The sequence below is a fragment of the Lissotriton helveticus genome, chromosome 10 (genome assembly GCF_964261635.1).
Source record: "Lissotriton helveticus chromosome 10, aLisHel1.1, whole genome shotgun sequence".
NCBI classification, from domain to species: domain Eukaryota; kingdom Metazoa; phylum Chordata; class Amphibia; order Caudata; family Salamandridae; genus Lissotriton; species Lissotriton helveticus.
The window spans coordinates 1185010155-1185027412 of NC_136071.1; the positions used below are offsets into that span (position 1 = coordinate 1185010155).

The 17258-nt window shown below is 52.4% G+C and overlaps 1 protein-coding gene across 1 annotated transcript in view; it reads left to right on the plus strand.

Annotated features, from left to right (window-relative positions):
- LOC144784923 (vomeronasal type-2 receptor 26-like) overlaps positions 1 to 17258 on the plus strand; it is a 460853-nt gene that overhangs the window by 366848 nt on the left and 76747 nt on the right. The window contains exon 3 of the mRNA XM_078664035.1: positions 3561 to 3788. Coding sequence (XP_078520161.1) covers positions 3561 to 3788 — 228 coding nt within the window. The remainder of the gene's footprint in view (positions 1 to 3560; positions 3789 to 17258) is intronic.

Sequence of the window (17258 nt, forward strand, 5' to 3'; positions counted from 1 at the left end):
ATCTTAAGGCCTTTGGAGAAATCAACCGCATTAAAGTGAAGTAACATGTCTTACCCCTCTAGAGGGGTGGAATGCCATCCCCGTCGCCAGAACTGGCGAGGGGATGGTATTCCAAAGCGTATGACACCTTACACGACATGTTTTGATAAAGCCAAACCAGAGTTGCTAAATAACCGCGAGGGTTATAAGGCACTTAATAGTATATGGTATGGCATTATCCTGAAACAGCTTAGGGATTTGTTCCCGACGGCTGCAGACAGGCTCAGCTCATGCTAGAGCTCCATCTCACATAAAAACCATGCACCCAGCCTCCAGGATTGGTGAGGCCTGTCTATAGGAGTGGCTCACAGGTTTACATGTGTCCAGATATAGGTTTAGACATAGGTATACTATATCCAAGCAAGGGGTGTGTACACCACCTTACCCCAGCTGAGTGATCAGCCAGTTGTGTCAATTTAAGAACCAGCCAGGGGTGGCAAAAGAGATGCTGCAGCCCCTGGTAGGCCTTAGTGGCTCCTGTGCCCTGTGCACCTATAGTGCATTCTACAGGGGCTGACAAGGAGTCCATTTCCAATTGGTATGTACCTAGGGTACATGGAATCCATTTTACAGAGAGAGCAGATGGCCTGGGGCCCTGATTAGCAGGGAACCAGGTCAACTAAGTCAAAAAACCAGCTAAACACAGGCAAAAAATCTGGGGTAACCATAGTCAGGTAGCCACCTTCCTACAGTCCTGTATGATTCTGCAACCCCCTGTGTGCTTCTGCATCACCCCAGAATGCCCCCACCTAAGAAGCTCAGGGGTGAGACTCACTGTTGCCTGCCAGTAGCACTGGCGGTATTTATATTGCACCCCTGCAGCCTTCCAGCCTTCCCTGATGCTCCTAGCTCACATTGCCCAGTTCTGGAGTGGCTGGGAGTGTAGCTTCCACGTCTGGCATTTATTTCCTAGTGGGCCATGTCAGTCTTGTCATGGTCCACTCACCAAATTTGTCAGGGGCATATTGGCGGGCCAGATAATTATATAGGCTGCCACAGCCGGTTTGACATCCAGATCCTGTTGTCAGTAGAGCATCTTGAGACCAGAGAGCAATGGGCTCTACGATGTGTTTCCTCCAGTGGCGCCTCCTCCCTTATGGCAGAAGAGCTTCGCCCCTATGTTTTTAAGCAGAGCAAGTTAGAAACATAAAATTATAATAACTGTGAGTTATCATTTTATGCTTTGTGCTGCCCTATGGGTGGGCGGGTGGGTGGGCTGCTCTGCTCTCGGAGCTCTCCCAGCAGGGGAGGGGAGGCGTGGTTTACCGACTCCTAATTGCACATGACTGTTTGGCCGGCCCTCTCGGGCCAGCTATAACAGTCATGCACACTTTCCCTGTTCTCCATGCAGGCTGCATTACAGTTTGCGAGGAGAACATGTCCAAGCCCCCATACCCTGAATGTGATTGGTCAGTGGGTCCTGGCTGTGCTTCGTGTTCCTCGAGTTCGACGAGGAGATCAGGAGCAGAGACGCAGGACCCGGTGGCAAGGTAAGATTTTTTTTTTTGCACAACAAGCCCCCCCCAGCCCGCCATCTGTGAGCTTTTCCTGCCGCCTTTGGTTTCCTCCAGCACTGGACAGTTCTGGTGTGCCCTCTATGGGCCACCGCTGCATGCCCAGCCTGGCACACGCTGCTCCCTCGAGCTGCGGTGCTACTGCACCTCCACCACCACTTGAGCTCAGAGATTCACATAGAGACGTATTCCGCTCTCCGCTCCACCTAATTAATTACGGTCCCACTGTTTCTTCTTCTACAGCTTCCCCGAACTTTGCTGCAGCATTGCAACTGCTGATGCAAATGCTTCTAGATTTCAGGATGAATGCATTTGTGCTAGACAGCCACAAGTGTGCCACCGCTGGGAGAAAGCTCAAGAGCTTCATATAGTTATGGTGGTTTTCAACTCTCTCCCATTCACGGAGCACTGCACAGGAAGGTGCCTCGCTGCGTGAATTGTGAGTAAACCTGCCCTGAGTGTCAGATTCAGTCAATATTTGATACAATGCATTATACATGTATAGGTCCTCTAAAAGACTGAACATGCTAAACCAGCGCCACAGTTTATGAAGACTGCTTTTGGGCTTTTCCTGCTGAGTAGACTCTAACTTCCATTTTCCTCCTTAAATTGTATTTTTTCTCCTTTATGTCAGTGCTTTGGTTGTATACAAACGGAACTGAGTATTTCCTCACAAACCTCTAAATAAATACAAAAATATATCAATAAAGAAGCCAATATCGAAATACCCGGGCGGTTAGAGACAGATCTACCCAGGTCATTTTTCAGACAACACTCAGTGATCTAGCACGGCCATGAGTATCTCTGTGATGACCTCTGCATGAACACAACAGATTCTACCCACCGATGCTTCACCTTCCTCATCAATAAATAGTACACAACCACAGACATAGGCACTTTGGGGAAGATTTACTAAGAAGTCATGAAAAGCAACGCAGCAGAACAACTTGCTGTGATGCGATGCATGTCAGGGACAGAGCCCTATCTACTAGGATATGCTGCATTTCTGCTCACGCCCTGCACGCCCTGCACCGCTGCACTCTGTACTGCCTAGCACCAAACTAGGCACCCTTGCACCATGCTGCAAGGGGGCCTGTGTTAAGAGGATTAATTCAATCTTATAAGGAATTTTCCTCTTTCTATGTGTGCCACAGAATGCAGTAAACATTGAACAAGGACATAAGGATGAGAAATAAAGTTATTTTGCCTCATTACATCTCACTTGGAAAGCCGTGTCATTTTGATGCAACCCCAGTTCACGTCTTATGATTAACTCTGTTTGTTTGTTTTTTTGTGAGTTTTATGTAGCGCGAACTAGACCTGAGACATCGGGTATCAGAGAGCTTTACATGAGGGTTTGCATCAGTATCCATGGGTGGAAGCTTGGGAAAACCCATGCCCCACCTTTGAAATATTTTCACAACCTTGGGATGCTGTTTGTTACTCTGGATTTACTAAGCCACGCAAAGCCATGCAAGGTGGCTTTCCAGATCTTGCCTTGCCTTGTGTCACCCTGCATGACACAAGGGGAACGTAAACCCTAAGTAAATCTGCCCCTTTGTACCAAGTCCTGCCACCCCTATCCTGGCACTGTCCACTAAATGACTCCAGTTATTGCCCTCATGGCATGACCAACTCCTGCGACACCTATCACTTCAATTGCATGCGTCTGCTGAGTACCAGCATCCAATGCTCCTTCAACAGGCGCAGTGTGGTCTCTACCACTCCAGCCATCTTGTAATTACTAGAGCAAATTCACTGCCTCAGTCTGGCATGGCTGCAGCTCTTCACTGCATCGTCTGCTGCAGAAATACACCTGGACAACTGCAGTTGTCCTGAGCTGCATTGAGGTAGACCCCTTTTGACCTCTGACCCAACAAATGTGCTTTATTCAAAGCTTCTTCTGCAAAAATGGTATGTCAATAAGTAGCATCCCACTGCTGTAGGTATTACTGGGGCTTATGGTTATTTGCTGTGTCATCTTTCAATCTCTCTGTCTTCTTCCAGTTACATCATTACATGCAGAATCTTCATTTTAAAACTTCCTCTGGTGATGAAATCTACTTTGATGATCGAGGGGACCCTCCCGCGCGCTTTGACATTTCCAGTTGGATTTACTATGACAACAGTAATGCCACAAGAATCAAAGTGGGAAGCTTCCAAATAAACCCTTCCGGGGAAGAACAGTTCATCATTGATGACCGAGCCATTCACTGGCACCCCGACTTTAAAGAGGTAATGGCTCCTGTCTGATTTGGGAACAAACTTGGAAAAAAGGTGAGAAACACGTTAATGTGAAAGGACAATAATAATCAAATGGAAAAGTAATTGTTGTCTCATTCACAGTCTGTATCAGAGGGTGATCACAATAAATCGAAGTTCAGCTGCCCTTCTAAACTCTAAGGGGCTTATGTACTAGTTTTTGATGCATGGAAAAGCAACAAGTCACTTTGCAGCGCTACTATGCATCCAAAGAAAACAGCAGGAATGGGTCATATCGCTGAGCTTTCTCACTGCGCTGGGCATAATTGGCTCACTAGCGTCAATGCAGGCACCCTTGCACCATGGTGCAAGGGAATGCATGACGTTACAACGCATACATTTACATCGCAGTACATTACATTAAGGTTTTTACAACTCAAGTCATTACAACGACTTGCGTTGGAGGGCGCTGGACTTAGGAGTAGTATAATTTACTATTCCAACTCCAGTCTACATACAGTAGGGAAGGTGTTGGATAGTAAATTATACTATTCATTGTCCTAGAGCGCCATCCAGCGCAAGTCATTGTAACGACTTGCGTTGTGAAAACCGCGATGTAATAGCATTGCGATGTAATCCCCACGTTGTAAACGATGTTTCACAGTGCAAGGGTGCCTGAATTGTAGTAATTATTGTTTTTGTGCAGGAAGGGACACCTACCCACACAAAACATAATAATTGGGGGAATTTTTGACCTATATGTGCTGCAGAATGTAGCACCCAAAGAAAGAGGAAAAAAACAGGGCGAAATTAAGTTATTTCTCCTCGTGCATTGCCAGGATTAAACTCACAGAGCCGCCCAAGTAATGCCTCTTTGACGCAGAGTAATGCAACAAAGAGACTTGCGCTGCTTTGCCTAACTCATATCTACAAGGACATGAAAAGCCACGTAAAGTGGCTTTGCGTGGCCTCGTAGATATGTCAGCACTCTGCATGGCTGGTGCGCCAAAAAAAGTGTCCCAGGCAAATTTAGAGGTGGAATAATGTGGGGTTTCCATCACAGAGCCTAAATTAGCTCAGATAGCAGAAACCTTTACCTGACGGTTTGTCTTCCAATTGACCACCGGCTTATAGTAACAGATGCAAGTGTTGTACTGGGCAGAATGAAGGTCAACACATATTTCTGGCTACAATGTCAGACTTGGCGACCCATGGCAGGGGAATTGTTTAATGAATCAGACTCTCAAGGACAATGTTGGAAGCAGTGTTTTCTGGTTGACTGAGACAAAGATCCAGCCAGCCAGAATCCACCACCCCTGTCAAAGGGCAGGTGATTACACTCACTGTATAACCTGTGCTCACCCTTGGGTAGCTTGGCACTGAGCAGTCAGGCTTATCGCAGAGGCAATGTGTAAAGCATTGGTAGAGCACTCACTAATGATAAATACCCCACGCTGTACAAAAGAGATTTCACACAAGATGTATGTAAAAATTGTTTGTATTCAGCACATGTACATAATCAATGCAAAATCAACGTCATGTACTTTTGGGCATAAATCACACTTGGAATTATTACTAGGAATCCTAGGCTCACTTGTGTTGTAATAATATCACGAATATGCACACTGGGGACCATTCCTAATCTACCCCCCCCACACAGTACACAGCACCCTTAAGCTGTGCAAAACGCTACACACCCAAGACCCATCCTAACAATCCTTATAATTTAATACCACACAGTTATAGGGGGCACCCTAGGTCACAGCAGGAAATTAGACCACTTTTCAGCAGCACCTCGGGCCAGGGCCATGCAGGTACAACCAGTGTTAAATGTAAACATGCTTTTGGTATGAAATCAACATGTAAAACCGCACTGCAGGCCAATGTTGTGAAACACTGGCTGTACGAACACTGTCACTTCCACACACATTCACTCCACACCGCTACGCGGTGTCACTGGTACCAGCCAGTCTGTATGGAATGTTCTTACACTCATACACACTCGGCACCCAAATGCGGTGCACTGATATTTAAAGAGAGATAAGTTTGGGTTGGGGACAGGAAGAAATGGCGCTCTAGCGGGTACGAGATATGTAGATTGTGTACTTGTTCTGAAACTACGGTGCAAACAGGTCAGGGTAACAAACCGAAACAACAAACAGCCCCTGCATAGGTAGGGAAAGGATCCTTACTGGATAAATGACAACAAATCCTGTGCACACGTTTCACAAGTTAGTTAGCTCTTTAGTAAGAGCCCAAGCGGTTTGGACAATGTTCAAAAAAGAGAGGTCGAGATCCAGCAACTTAGAAGTGTATTATAGATTAGTTATGATCAGTACATACGTACAACTAGCCGACACGTGTTTCATCACACCGTATAGAGGATGTGACTCTTCAGGGCTGGGAAGGACATAAGGTATGACAATCATAAGATACAGTGCATGGATTCGGCAGAATACATATGCAGAAAAGGATGGGTGACGTTGTGAACAATTGAGAAACACTTATCTAATGGTGGATACCCTATATTGTGCGAAAGACATAATAAAGGGACTGCGAAAAGGAGAAATCAAATTCATAATATTGTCGGGACACGGTAAAATAGGGAAATTGTGATTTGGCATAAAACAATATATAAGCTTGTCTAAATGTGGGCAAGTATGAGTGAATATAAATGACACGTACAAAACGGGCAAAGAAATAAACGGATAGCCAGCGAACGTCTCTAAAATGGCAGCAAAAGAGACCGATATTGAGTAGTAGAAAGGTAGGTACCCGGTAGTTGTGCCTAAGAGAAGATAAATGGTGTTCATGCAGTTTCAAAGGGTAATTCTTGTACCGGGCTAATGAGAATAATCCCTGTAACTCCAAACAGCCTATTGTAAACTCAGAATCCAATTAATAGGCATTGAAGGCCTATGAGATCAGGTTGAGGCAGAAAACAAACTTGTACCACAAAGTGTGGAGGCATACGTACAATAATTGATATGAGCAATCGTCTCAAATCTAAAAGCATTAATGAATATCACGTATTGACACTACCTGGTGCACTGATACTCAGCAGGTCAACTAATAACACTCTGCAAACCCCGTGGCCCAAACTTTCCTCCACCCTCCAGTTCACCCTGACTGTTCCACAACCCCGGATGGAAGATCCCCAGATAGCGCTTAGAATGGGTTTCCCGGGAACAGGTGAAGAAAGTAACAAGTTTAATTAAGAGTTAGACATAAATTTCAGGTGTTTGGCCGCCACTCAGGAAGTCACCCACAGGTCTCAAAACAGAAAGGAGTCGCGCAGTCTCTTGACCCGCTTCTAAACTGACTCAGAAGCATTGCTCCAGCCCATTAATTCGTTTGCTACTATCTGGTGCCATGATGTCTTTGGAAGAGGCCAGCCGAGAAGAGGTCTGTTGGTCTGCCGAGATGAGGGTCAGGAAGGAAGAAAAAATGAATGGGGAATAACGCAGGGGAGCATCTCGAATGCAGAAGGCCCCCCCTCTCAGCCACATGTGGATCTGTGTCATACCCAGTCAGTCCGGGCACAAGGTCTGGTGCACATTGGGATGAGTCATACCAACCACTTCAGGTCACACAAACAAAGAGTTGTATATTCCGTATGTCCCTTGAAATGAGGCACAATGGCCGGTTCACGTTGATATGGGTTGTACTAGGAAATTCGGATCACACAAAACGAAGAGTCACAAATTCTGTACCTTCCTGCAAATGAGGCATAACGTTCCGGTGCACATTGATTTGGGTTACGCCAGACCAGCCTGGTCAAACACAGAGGAGCAGGTTCAGCAGAGCAGAATGAAGTAGAATGAGGTACTACTATGGGTAAACTCCGATCTCCGAGGGTCGCACCTATGAATCGGACTGATGGAGCAGAAAACAGGTGTATTAGGCAGTAACTGGAAAACACCTATCTCTTCATCACCAAAGGCAAATGCTTACCTTAGCACACAGGTACTCATAGTACGGCCTGCGGGCCGCCATCGGCCCAGCAAGCCTTCCCTGGCAGCCCGCGGACCTTGCAGACATCGTACCTGTGTTTTACAAAAACATTTTTAAAGAGTGTCTGCAAACACTGCCGGTTGCAGCAGCGACACTCTGAGAGACACTGCTGCTTTGTGGGGGCTGGGCGATTCATTCCAGTGATAGTCAGAGTGGAGCTGCAGGGGCGCTAAGAGGAGGTGAAATACAACACAGCCCTATTAACATTCAAATGGTCTTTTAAAGACCTGTGAAGTGCTCGGGTGCAGCGGAGTGTGTGCCTGGGAAGCTCTCTCAGCCAGGGCTGACACACAGGCAGGGAGATGACAGAGGGGGACAGAGGGAGGTAGAGGGAGGGAGACAGAGGGAGAGGGAGGGAGGGAAAGGGAGCGAAACAGAGGGAGAGGGAGGGAGGGAGGGAACAGAGTGAGGAGGGCGACAGAGGGAGGAAGGCGACAAAGGGAGGCGGGCAACAGAGGGAAGGATTCGGAGTTAGGGAGACGGAGTGAGGGAAGGGAGTGAGAGAGGGAGGGGGGTGAGGCAAGGCGAGTGTGGGAAGGAGAGTGAGGGAGGGAGTGAGGGAGGGAGTGAGGGAAGGGGAGGGAGGGAGTGAGGGAAGGGGAGTGAGGGAGGGATTGAGGGAAGGGGAGAGAGGAAGGGAGTGAGGGAAGGGGATTGAGGGAAGGGGAGTGAGGGAAGGGGAGTGAGGGAGAGAGGGAATGGGAGTGAGGAAAGAGGAGTGAGGGAGGGAGAAAGGGAGGGAGTGAGGGAAGGGGAGTGAGGAAAAGGGAGTGAGGGAAGGGGAGTGAGGGAGGGAGCGAGGGAAGGGGAGGGAGTGAGGGAAGGGAAGAGAAGGGAGGGAGGGAGGGAGGGAGTGAGGGAAGGGGAGTGAGCGAAGGGGAGTGAGGGAAGGGGAGTAAGGGAGGGAGTGAGGGAAGGGGATTGAGGGAAGGGGAGAGGGAGGGAGGGAAGGGGAGTGAGGGAAGGGGAGTGAGGGAGGGAGTGAGGGAAGGGAAGGGGAGTGAGGGAAGGGAGTGAGGGGAGTGAGGGAGGGGGTGAGGGGAGGGGAGTGGGGGAAGGGTAGTGAGGGAGGGAGTGAGGGAAGGGAAGTGAGGAAGGGGAGTGAGGGAAGGGGAGGGAGGGAAGGGGATTGATGGAAGGGGAGTGAGGGAGGGGGAGTGAGGGAAGGGGAGTGAGGAGGGAGCGAGGGAAGGGGAGGGAGTGGGGGAAGGGGAGTGAGGGAAGAGGAGGCAGGGGAGTAGGGAGGGAGGGAGTGAGGGAGGGAGTGAGGGAAGGGGAGAGGGAGGGAGAGAAGGGGAGTGAGGTAGAGGGTGAAGGGAGGGGAGTGAGGGAAGGGGAGTGAGGGAGGGAGTGAGGGAAGGGGAGTGAGGGAAGGGGAGTGAGGGAAGGGGAGTGAGGGAAGGGGAGATAGGGAAGGGGAGTGACAGAAGGGGAGTGAGGGAAGGGGAGTGAGGGAGGGAGTGAGGGAAGGGGAGGGAGTGAGGGAAGGGGAGTGAGGGAAGGGGAGTGAGGGAAGAGGAGTGAGGGAGGGAGTGAGGGAGGGAGTGAGGGAGGGAGTGAGGGAAGGGGAGTGAGGGAAGGGGAGTGAGGGAAGGGGAGAGGGAGGAAGGGAAGGGGAGTGAGGGAAGGGGAGTGAGGGAGGGAGTGAGAGAAGGGGATTGAGGGGAGTGAGGAAGGGGGTGAGGGGAGGGGTGGAGGGGAAGGGGAGGGTGAGGAAGGGAGTGAGGAAGGGGAGGAGGAAGGGAGGGGAGTGACGGAAGGGGAGTGAGGGAGGGGGAGTGAGGGAAGGGGAGTGAGGGTGGAGTGAGGGAAGGGGAGTGAGGGAAGGGGAGTGAGGGAAGGGGAGTGAGGGAAGGCGTGAGGGAAGGGGAGTGAGGTAGGGGAGTGAGGGAGGGAGTGAGGGAAGGGAGGGAGGGAGTGAGGTAAGGGGAGTGAGGGAGGGAGTGAGGGAGAGAGGGAAAGGGGAGAGAGGGGGAAAGAGGGGTGAAGGAAGGGCAGGGAAGGGGAGTGAGGGGAGGGAAGGGGAGTGGGGTGAGGGTGAGGGAAGGGGAGAGAGGGAGAGGGAAGGGAGTAAGGGAGGGGGAAGGAGAGAAGGAAGGAAGGTGAGTGAGAGAAGGGAGAGGGAGGGAGAGGAAAGGAGAGGGAGGTAGAGGGAAGGAGAGAGGGAAGGAGAGAGGGAGAGGGAAGGAGAGAGAGGGAGACAGAGAGAGAGGGAGTGAGACAGTCAGAGTGAGTGAGACAGAGGGAGACAGGGAGGGAGAGAGAGGGATGGAGGGAGGGAGAGAGATAGAGAGAGAGGGAGAGAGAGAGAGAGATATTTGTGTATGCCGGGTCTGGTAGCTTAGTGGACGAAGGCGTCCGCTGTAGGGACCTGTGTTCAACCTCATGGTCACAGTTTTTTTTGTTGCTCTAGCCCAGCCCCCTCCCCCACTGACCCAACCTCCACTGGTGCGGCCCTCGGACACAAATCACACTGTAAATTTGGTCCCCGAGAAAAAGTTTGTGAGTACCCATGCCTTAGCAGGTACTCATCTGGGCCCTTTCCTCTTTTATTTCTCACCCTGCACCTGAAACCATAAGTTTTACCTCTGATGTTTTCCCGACTTACACCCTTCTTCCCTGACTTCCTGCTTGGATTAATCTTTTTTTCTATTACCGATTTAGGATCTGTTACTTTACTTACCCGATCCCTACATAAATAGACCAATCCTTTCACTCGATGAATCCTAATTAGTTGGCCTGATGATCATGGCTATTGTAACAATTTTCACTCTCTCACGCATAATAACTACAGACGCCAATAACCACGGACTCTGGTTGTCGTTTAAATCTTTATCTAAAATTTTGTAATGAAATGTAAACACTTAATAATACAGTGAAATACTTAAAGGAGAAAAGATTTGTTAGCAGAAATTCAAAAAAATCAGTCACTACTGTCACCTGAAAAATATGGAGTGGATAGAGAAGAGGACAAAAGTACATATAGATAAGCTCATTAACTTAATCTCTGAGAATATATATTACCCAAATGAGATGCTGGAAAACCAATCCCCAGGTCTAGGGACCCTCGGGGCCTCCCGACACAAGACTTCAGGGGGCAAAGGACTCAGGACAGGTTCAGGACAGGATAGAACAGTTGGACCTATTCTGCGCTTCCGATGACCTGCGCCACACCCTTTCTCTAGCTCTCTCGCTCCTCGAGTGTTCTTCCGCAAATCTTCCAATCAGCAATCAGCTTTGGATCTGCAGTAATTTTTCTCAAGAGTCTGTGCTGCACTGCTCTGGAGCTTCAGTGTCTGCATCTGCGTCTCTGGATTCTTGATTCTGGAGTCTCTCGATCTCGGCATCTGGTTCTAAGTAATTGGCTAATCTACCCTAGTTATAGCTTACTTTATTCATGTCCCACTCTCTATTGTAACTTTTACCTCTAAATTTGGGCTCTGGGGGGCGTGGCTAAGATGGCGGCCTGACCAGACGTGTCCTGTGAGGCTCCCCGGCCCTGAACTCCATATCGCCTTTCTAAAAGAGTGTGTTACCCCTTAAATCACGAATTTCACGGCCAAAGGAACGGTACTTTGCCCTGATACTCTCCACTCGCTGATCTCTGCTGCGCTGCCCACCGGTGCTGTGAGGTGTACAGCGGGTGCTCTTGCCGGTGAGAGACGGCGAAATGGCGGCCGTGTGTGCTTGGCGCCTGGAATGACTCCTACTCCCCTGTGGTCCAGTAAAACACAAGCGGCGGGGGACGTACAGCTGTCGCCGCCCTCGGAACAGAAGACAGATGGCCGAGGCTTCCCGCGGCCGATGTAAGGCCGGGACCGGACGTAGCAGTGCCCGGAAGCGGCTAGGCGGGCTACTGAGACAATTGAGCCCCCGGCTTGGGGCCTAGCTCTCGCGGAGGGTGACGCCAAGCTGCAGCTTCTACGCCCGGTGCTGTCGCGGGCCCTTCTGAGGAGCGTCGGATCCTCCGCCCTGGTGTGTAGCTGCCCGGCCCGTCGCCTGCTGACGCCTCGGAGATTCGGACTGAGCAGGAGCGGGCGAGGTAGACTGCGGCAGAGACGGAGACCTGGGCCCCGGTCCGGGAGGGGCCCTGGCTGCCGACCGGGGTTCGGGACTGACGGAGTTACTGAGCACCGGTGCCCGGGCAGTGGAGGAGCGGACGGCCCTACGCGCCATACGCCTGGTGATTACCCCCGAGACCGGCGGGTGGGGAGCACGCGCCCCCGGCTTGCCCGGCGGTCCAGGCGAGGAAGCGAAAATTGAGGCCCCGGCTTCGGGCCTAATACGAAGGAGCACCGGCGGCGGTCTACGACTGCGCCGCCAGGAAGGGGGGACCCAGCACCATATCTGCACCGGGGTGATTGCTTCCCACCCACCGGTGGCCCATCTTGGGGGACATCCAGCTGCCGCTGCTCACGCTGAGGCCCGATCCTGGGCCTCATTCGGAGCCCGTTCGGTTCTCTTCCACGGTTGGCCCCTCGATGATCCCCCCTCGCAGCTGGGGCCCCCGGAGGAGACCAGGGCACCCCTGAGGACCCAACCTAACGGCAGCTGCCTCCCCGGACCCAGCACCCACCCCAGCTTTCCGGCGGCAGGAGTTGCTCATCTACATTTGCGGAGCATGGTTGGCCCGAGCTGGGGGCCCCCCACGGACTCACCCCCTGGACTCCGCCGCGGATACAGGGACACCCGCTCACAGGCATCACAAGGGCGCAGCGGACCTGGATCTGCGTTGGCCTACTCTCAGCCCTTCCGAACGGGTTGAAATATCTGAAGACACTCCAGTGGTTCAGACACAGCACGATCCCAGGTAACGGCGCAACCTCACAGACCCAGCGAGTCCTGTCCCCGATACCGCTGTTGGGCTCCCTGTGGCCTCCCCGAGAGCCCCCCCCGGAAATCAAGCTGTTACAGTACTCCGGCATCATGGCTAACACGGGGCACAAAGGATCCCGCAGCATCGTTGATATGCTCCACAAAAACGCTCCAAAAGGAGAGAAGACCCAGGTGCCTCCCTCCCCTAAGACGCCTGTCAGTGCTTTAGGCCGGGATGACGAGGCGGCGCCCATCACGAAAGCCTTTCTTGCCTCCCTCTTCAACACCCTGAGGGATGACTTTCAGGCCCTGAAACAGGAACTGGCGGGGGAGGAGCGTGAGCTCCGCCGAGACCTTGACGGCCTGGGGGAGCGTGTAGCCGCGGTGGAGGAAGCGGACCAGTCTTGCAGCATGGAGGAAGAACGGCTGCAACAAGAGATCCTCTGTCTCCAGGAGCAACAGGTGGACCTTCAAGTACACTCAGAGGATCTTGAGAACGGCTCCCGGAGGAACAACATATGGGTCCGGGGGTTCCGCTGAAGTCGGAGGGGAACAGCATTGTCAACTACCTGCAGGAGCTGTTTCGGGAGAGCCTTGGGGAATCCGGTGAGTTTGACATCCGTATTGACCGCGCACATAGGGTCGGCTTAGCGCAGCGTGCACCGGCCCCCCTCCGGACATACTATCTTTCCTCCCTGATTTCCCACTGAAGGAACGCATTCTGAGAGAGGCCCGACTGAAACAACCTATCCAGTTCCGGGGAGACCCCGTGGCCCTCTTCCAGGATCTCTCTGTCATTACCCTGCAAAAACGGAAGGCCTTCAAAGTCGCTACGAACTTCCTAAGAGACAATGGAGTGCCGTACTCCAGGGGTCACCCGTTTTGCCTCATTTTCAAGTGGAAGGGGACACTACACCAACTCAGATCACTCCGAGATACATCTGCGTTGCCAGACATTGACTTACCGGAGGAAGCTGGATCTAGAGAGGCATCCCCACATCGGTCGCAAGACAGGCCCACGCGACGCTCTAACGACGGATGGCAGACAGTGCGACGACGGCGGTCCCCTAGGTCTCTTCCGAAACCTGACCCCATCACAGCCGCTCAGGAGTTAGAGGCGGCGGTCCAGGAGGTGGTTGACAACACTGCGGCCAAACTGTAAGGTGTTATTTCCAAGGGGTTTGCCTTCATGCTATCGCTTTGTTTGGGGGGAGGGGCGGGGGAGCCACTGGGTCAGCCGCTGCCACGTTCTCCTCTACATTGACACTCTACGGACCTGAACTCTGTTCCGATAGGCCCGAGACTATGAGTAGTGTTTTGAGGGGCTGTTTTGGGTGGGATTGGAGGGAGGGCGAGGAAGTTGAGGGGGGTGGTTGATGTTTGGGTGAGGGGTTGGAGGAGGATGGGATGGGAAGGTTGATTGGGTTGGGGATGGGGTTGGGGTGGGGGGGACCGCGGGGCAGAACCGGGGTGGGTCATCCAGTGCTCTATACAGGTCTCAGATCCCTGGGATACAACTCCGCACCGAACGCCACCAGGGCGGGGAAACAGCGTTTTAGACTCCACTGTCACACATGCCACCTAAAACCTTTAGGATTTTGACCCTTAATGTCCGGGGCTTAAATAACCCAGTAAAGCGGCGCGCAATACTGTCCCACTTAGAAAACACACATGCAGACATTTGCTTATTACAAGAAACTTATCTGCTATCCCGCGACTGCCACCGACTCCGCACACACAAATTCCCGACTCAATTCTTTTCTTCTGGCAACAACAAGACCGCAGGGATTGCGATTCTGGTGGCACGGCATTTTAAGTAAGGGTGGGCGGCCAGCTACGCTCCGTGCACGGAGTGCACTTAGTGCCGTCTCCTACGCATTTTGCGTAGCGGGCGTAGCCAGGCGGCACTACGCGCGCTCCGCAGACGGTGCGTAGCCGGCCGCCACCTGCCTCCCTCCCGCCCTCCCTAAATACTTAAATAAAAGGACAGTAAGCTTTTAAAAACACTTACCTTGTCTGCCGCGTTCCCGGGGCTCCCTATCACCGTCCCGCGATTCGCGCCGCCATTTCGTATACTAATGCGCATGCGCGGGCGGCGACGCATGCGCATTTCTCATGAGAAATGCGCGGGCGCCCGCGCATGCGCATTAGTATCTGAATCGGTGGCGGCGCGAATCCAGGGACGGCGAGAGGGAGCCCCGGGGACGCGGCGGACAAGGTAAGTGTTTTTAAAAGCTTTCTATCCTTTTATTTAAGTATTAAGGGAGGGCGGGAGGGAGGCGGGCGGCGCGTAGTGGGGCTACGCGGAGTGCGCGGGTGGGCGTAGTTTTGCGCCCACTTCGCGTAGCTCCGCGGAGCCCCACTCCGCACACTACGCCCAGGGTTAATTTTAAGGGGAAGGTTCTACACAAATGCGCAGAACAGAAGGGGAGGCTGCTAGCTTATCGATTTAGGATAGGGGGCATCACGTTTACGGTTGGGTCCCTATATAGCCCTAACGAGAACCAGGAACACTTTTTCCACTCGGCCCTCACTGACATCGCAGACACACCAGATAGATATATCGTACTTGGGGGGGATTTCAACATGGTCTTTGACACAGCCCTAGACAGGTCTGCCCAGCGCAGCCCCCCAAACGGGAGCGTTTTCGTCCGGGTGTAGGGATCGGATGGCGGAACTGAATTTCCACGATCTCTGGCGCCGTACACACCCCTGAGATAGGGAATATTCGTACTACTCCAATGCACATAAAACATACGCCGGGCTGGACCATCTCCTGGTTACAGGGCCAGTGTGCGCCTTAGCTACCGCAACGGAGATCGGAGTTATCTCCCTGTCGGGTCATGCGCCAGTCTCCACCACAATCCAGCTGCCACCGCTAGCATACCCCCCAGGGTCTGGCGTCTCTGAGATACTTTATTGCATAAAAAAGCAGTATTGACGCGCATTCAGGACACTATCCGCGACTATCTATCGCACAAAGGTAACAACGATACCTCCTTGGCGACACAATGGGCGGCCATGAAGACGGTGATCAGGGGAGAATTTCTGGCCCTTTCCTCTGCGGAAAATAGGGAGCGGCAATGCAAACGAGATGAACTCACCCAGCGGGTGCGCGAACTCGAACAAATGCATCAGCGCACGGGAGCTCCCAGAATCGGGAAGCAACTTAAAGTGGCGAGGAAACTCCTGGCGGCCCTAGACATGGACCGGGCGGAGTATGCGGCACTGCGACTGCGGCACGCCTACTATATAGGGGGGGACAGGTGTGGCCGTCTCCTGGCGAAGGGGCTTCGGGCCGCGCGCCAACAGCAATTGGTGAAAGAGCTCTCTGGGCCTGATGGGGCCTTGATCACAGAGGATACCCAAATTGCGGACACCTTCCGCAGCTTTTATGCAGCTCTTTATACTGGTAGCCCTTTGGACGACCTAACAGCAGCGGAATACCTAGACTCGGTCACCCTCCCTTCCTTGACTCCCTCACAGGCGGAACACCTAGACAGGGATATCCGCATTGAAGAAGTGATCTCCGCCATTGCCTGACTCAAACATGGGAAGGCCCCACGGCCGGATGGCTACACGTCCCTCTTTTACAAGACATTTTGCATGACGCTAGCGCCGATTCTCACTTGCCTTTTCAATTCCTTTTCTGCACCGGGCGCCATTCCGCCTGACCTTCTGCGGGCATCCCTTACAGTCATACCCAAGCCGGGAAAAGATAGGACCAAGTGCGGATCCTATAGGCCGATATTACTCCTGAACGTGGATCTTAAGTTATATACTGGGATCCTAGCAGCCCGATTGGCCCCCCACCTGCTGGACCTTGTAGATCCGGACCAGGCGGGGTTTATCCCCGGACGACAGACAGTGGATAACACCAAAAGGATCGTCCACCTCATAGAAAAAGCTTCCCGAATCCCTGGGGAGAGGTTGCTGCTAGCGGTCGACGCTGAAAAGGCGTTTGACCGAATACACTGGCCATACCTAGGGCGGGTCCTGACGAAAGTCGGTATTGGGGAAAAATTTCGCTCACTCATATTTAACTGTTACAAATTCCCTACGGCAGTGGTATGAGTGAACGGTTGCAGCTCGCAGAGCTTCACCATCGAGAGAGGCACGAGACAGGGGTGCCCGTTGTCGCCCCTACTCTTTGCCTTATATATGGAGCCATTCGCCCAGCGGATCCGCCAGACCCCTGCGGCAACTGGGGTGAAGTTTGGCGGCTTCACCCACACCATCCGTCTCTACGCGGACGATGTCATACTGTCACTAGAGAATTAGCGAACGGCCCTGCCGGCCTGCATCGTGGAGATAGACATCTTCGCAAGGGTAGCGGGATTTAAGATGAACTTAGATAAATCTGTAGCTCTGGATCTGTCCCTCGCTCCTGCTACCAAAACTTACTTACAGGATCTCTTCCCCCTACAACGGTCATCAGACCTCGTGCCATACCTGGGGATCCAGCTGACCCCTACCTTGCCAGACAGGGTGAAAGCCAACTATGCCGCACTCCATGGGAAAATACAAGAGGAGTTGAGACGCTGGAGGCACGGCACCTTTTCTTGGCTGGGTAGAATTGCCGCAGTCAAGATGACCATCCTCCCCCAAATTCTCTACCTATTCCGAGCACTACCACTGCAACCACCTGTGGGCTGGATTCAGCAAACGCAGGCA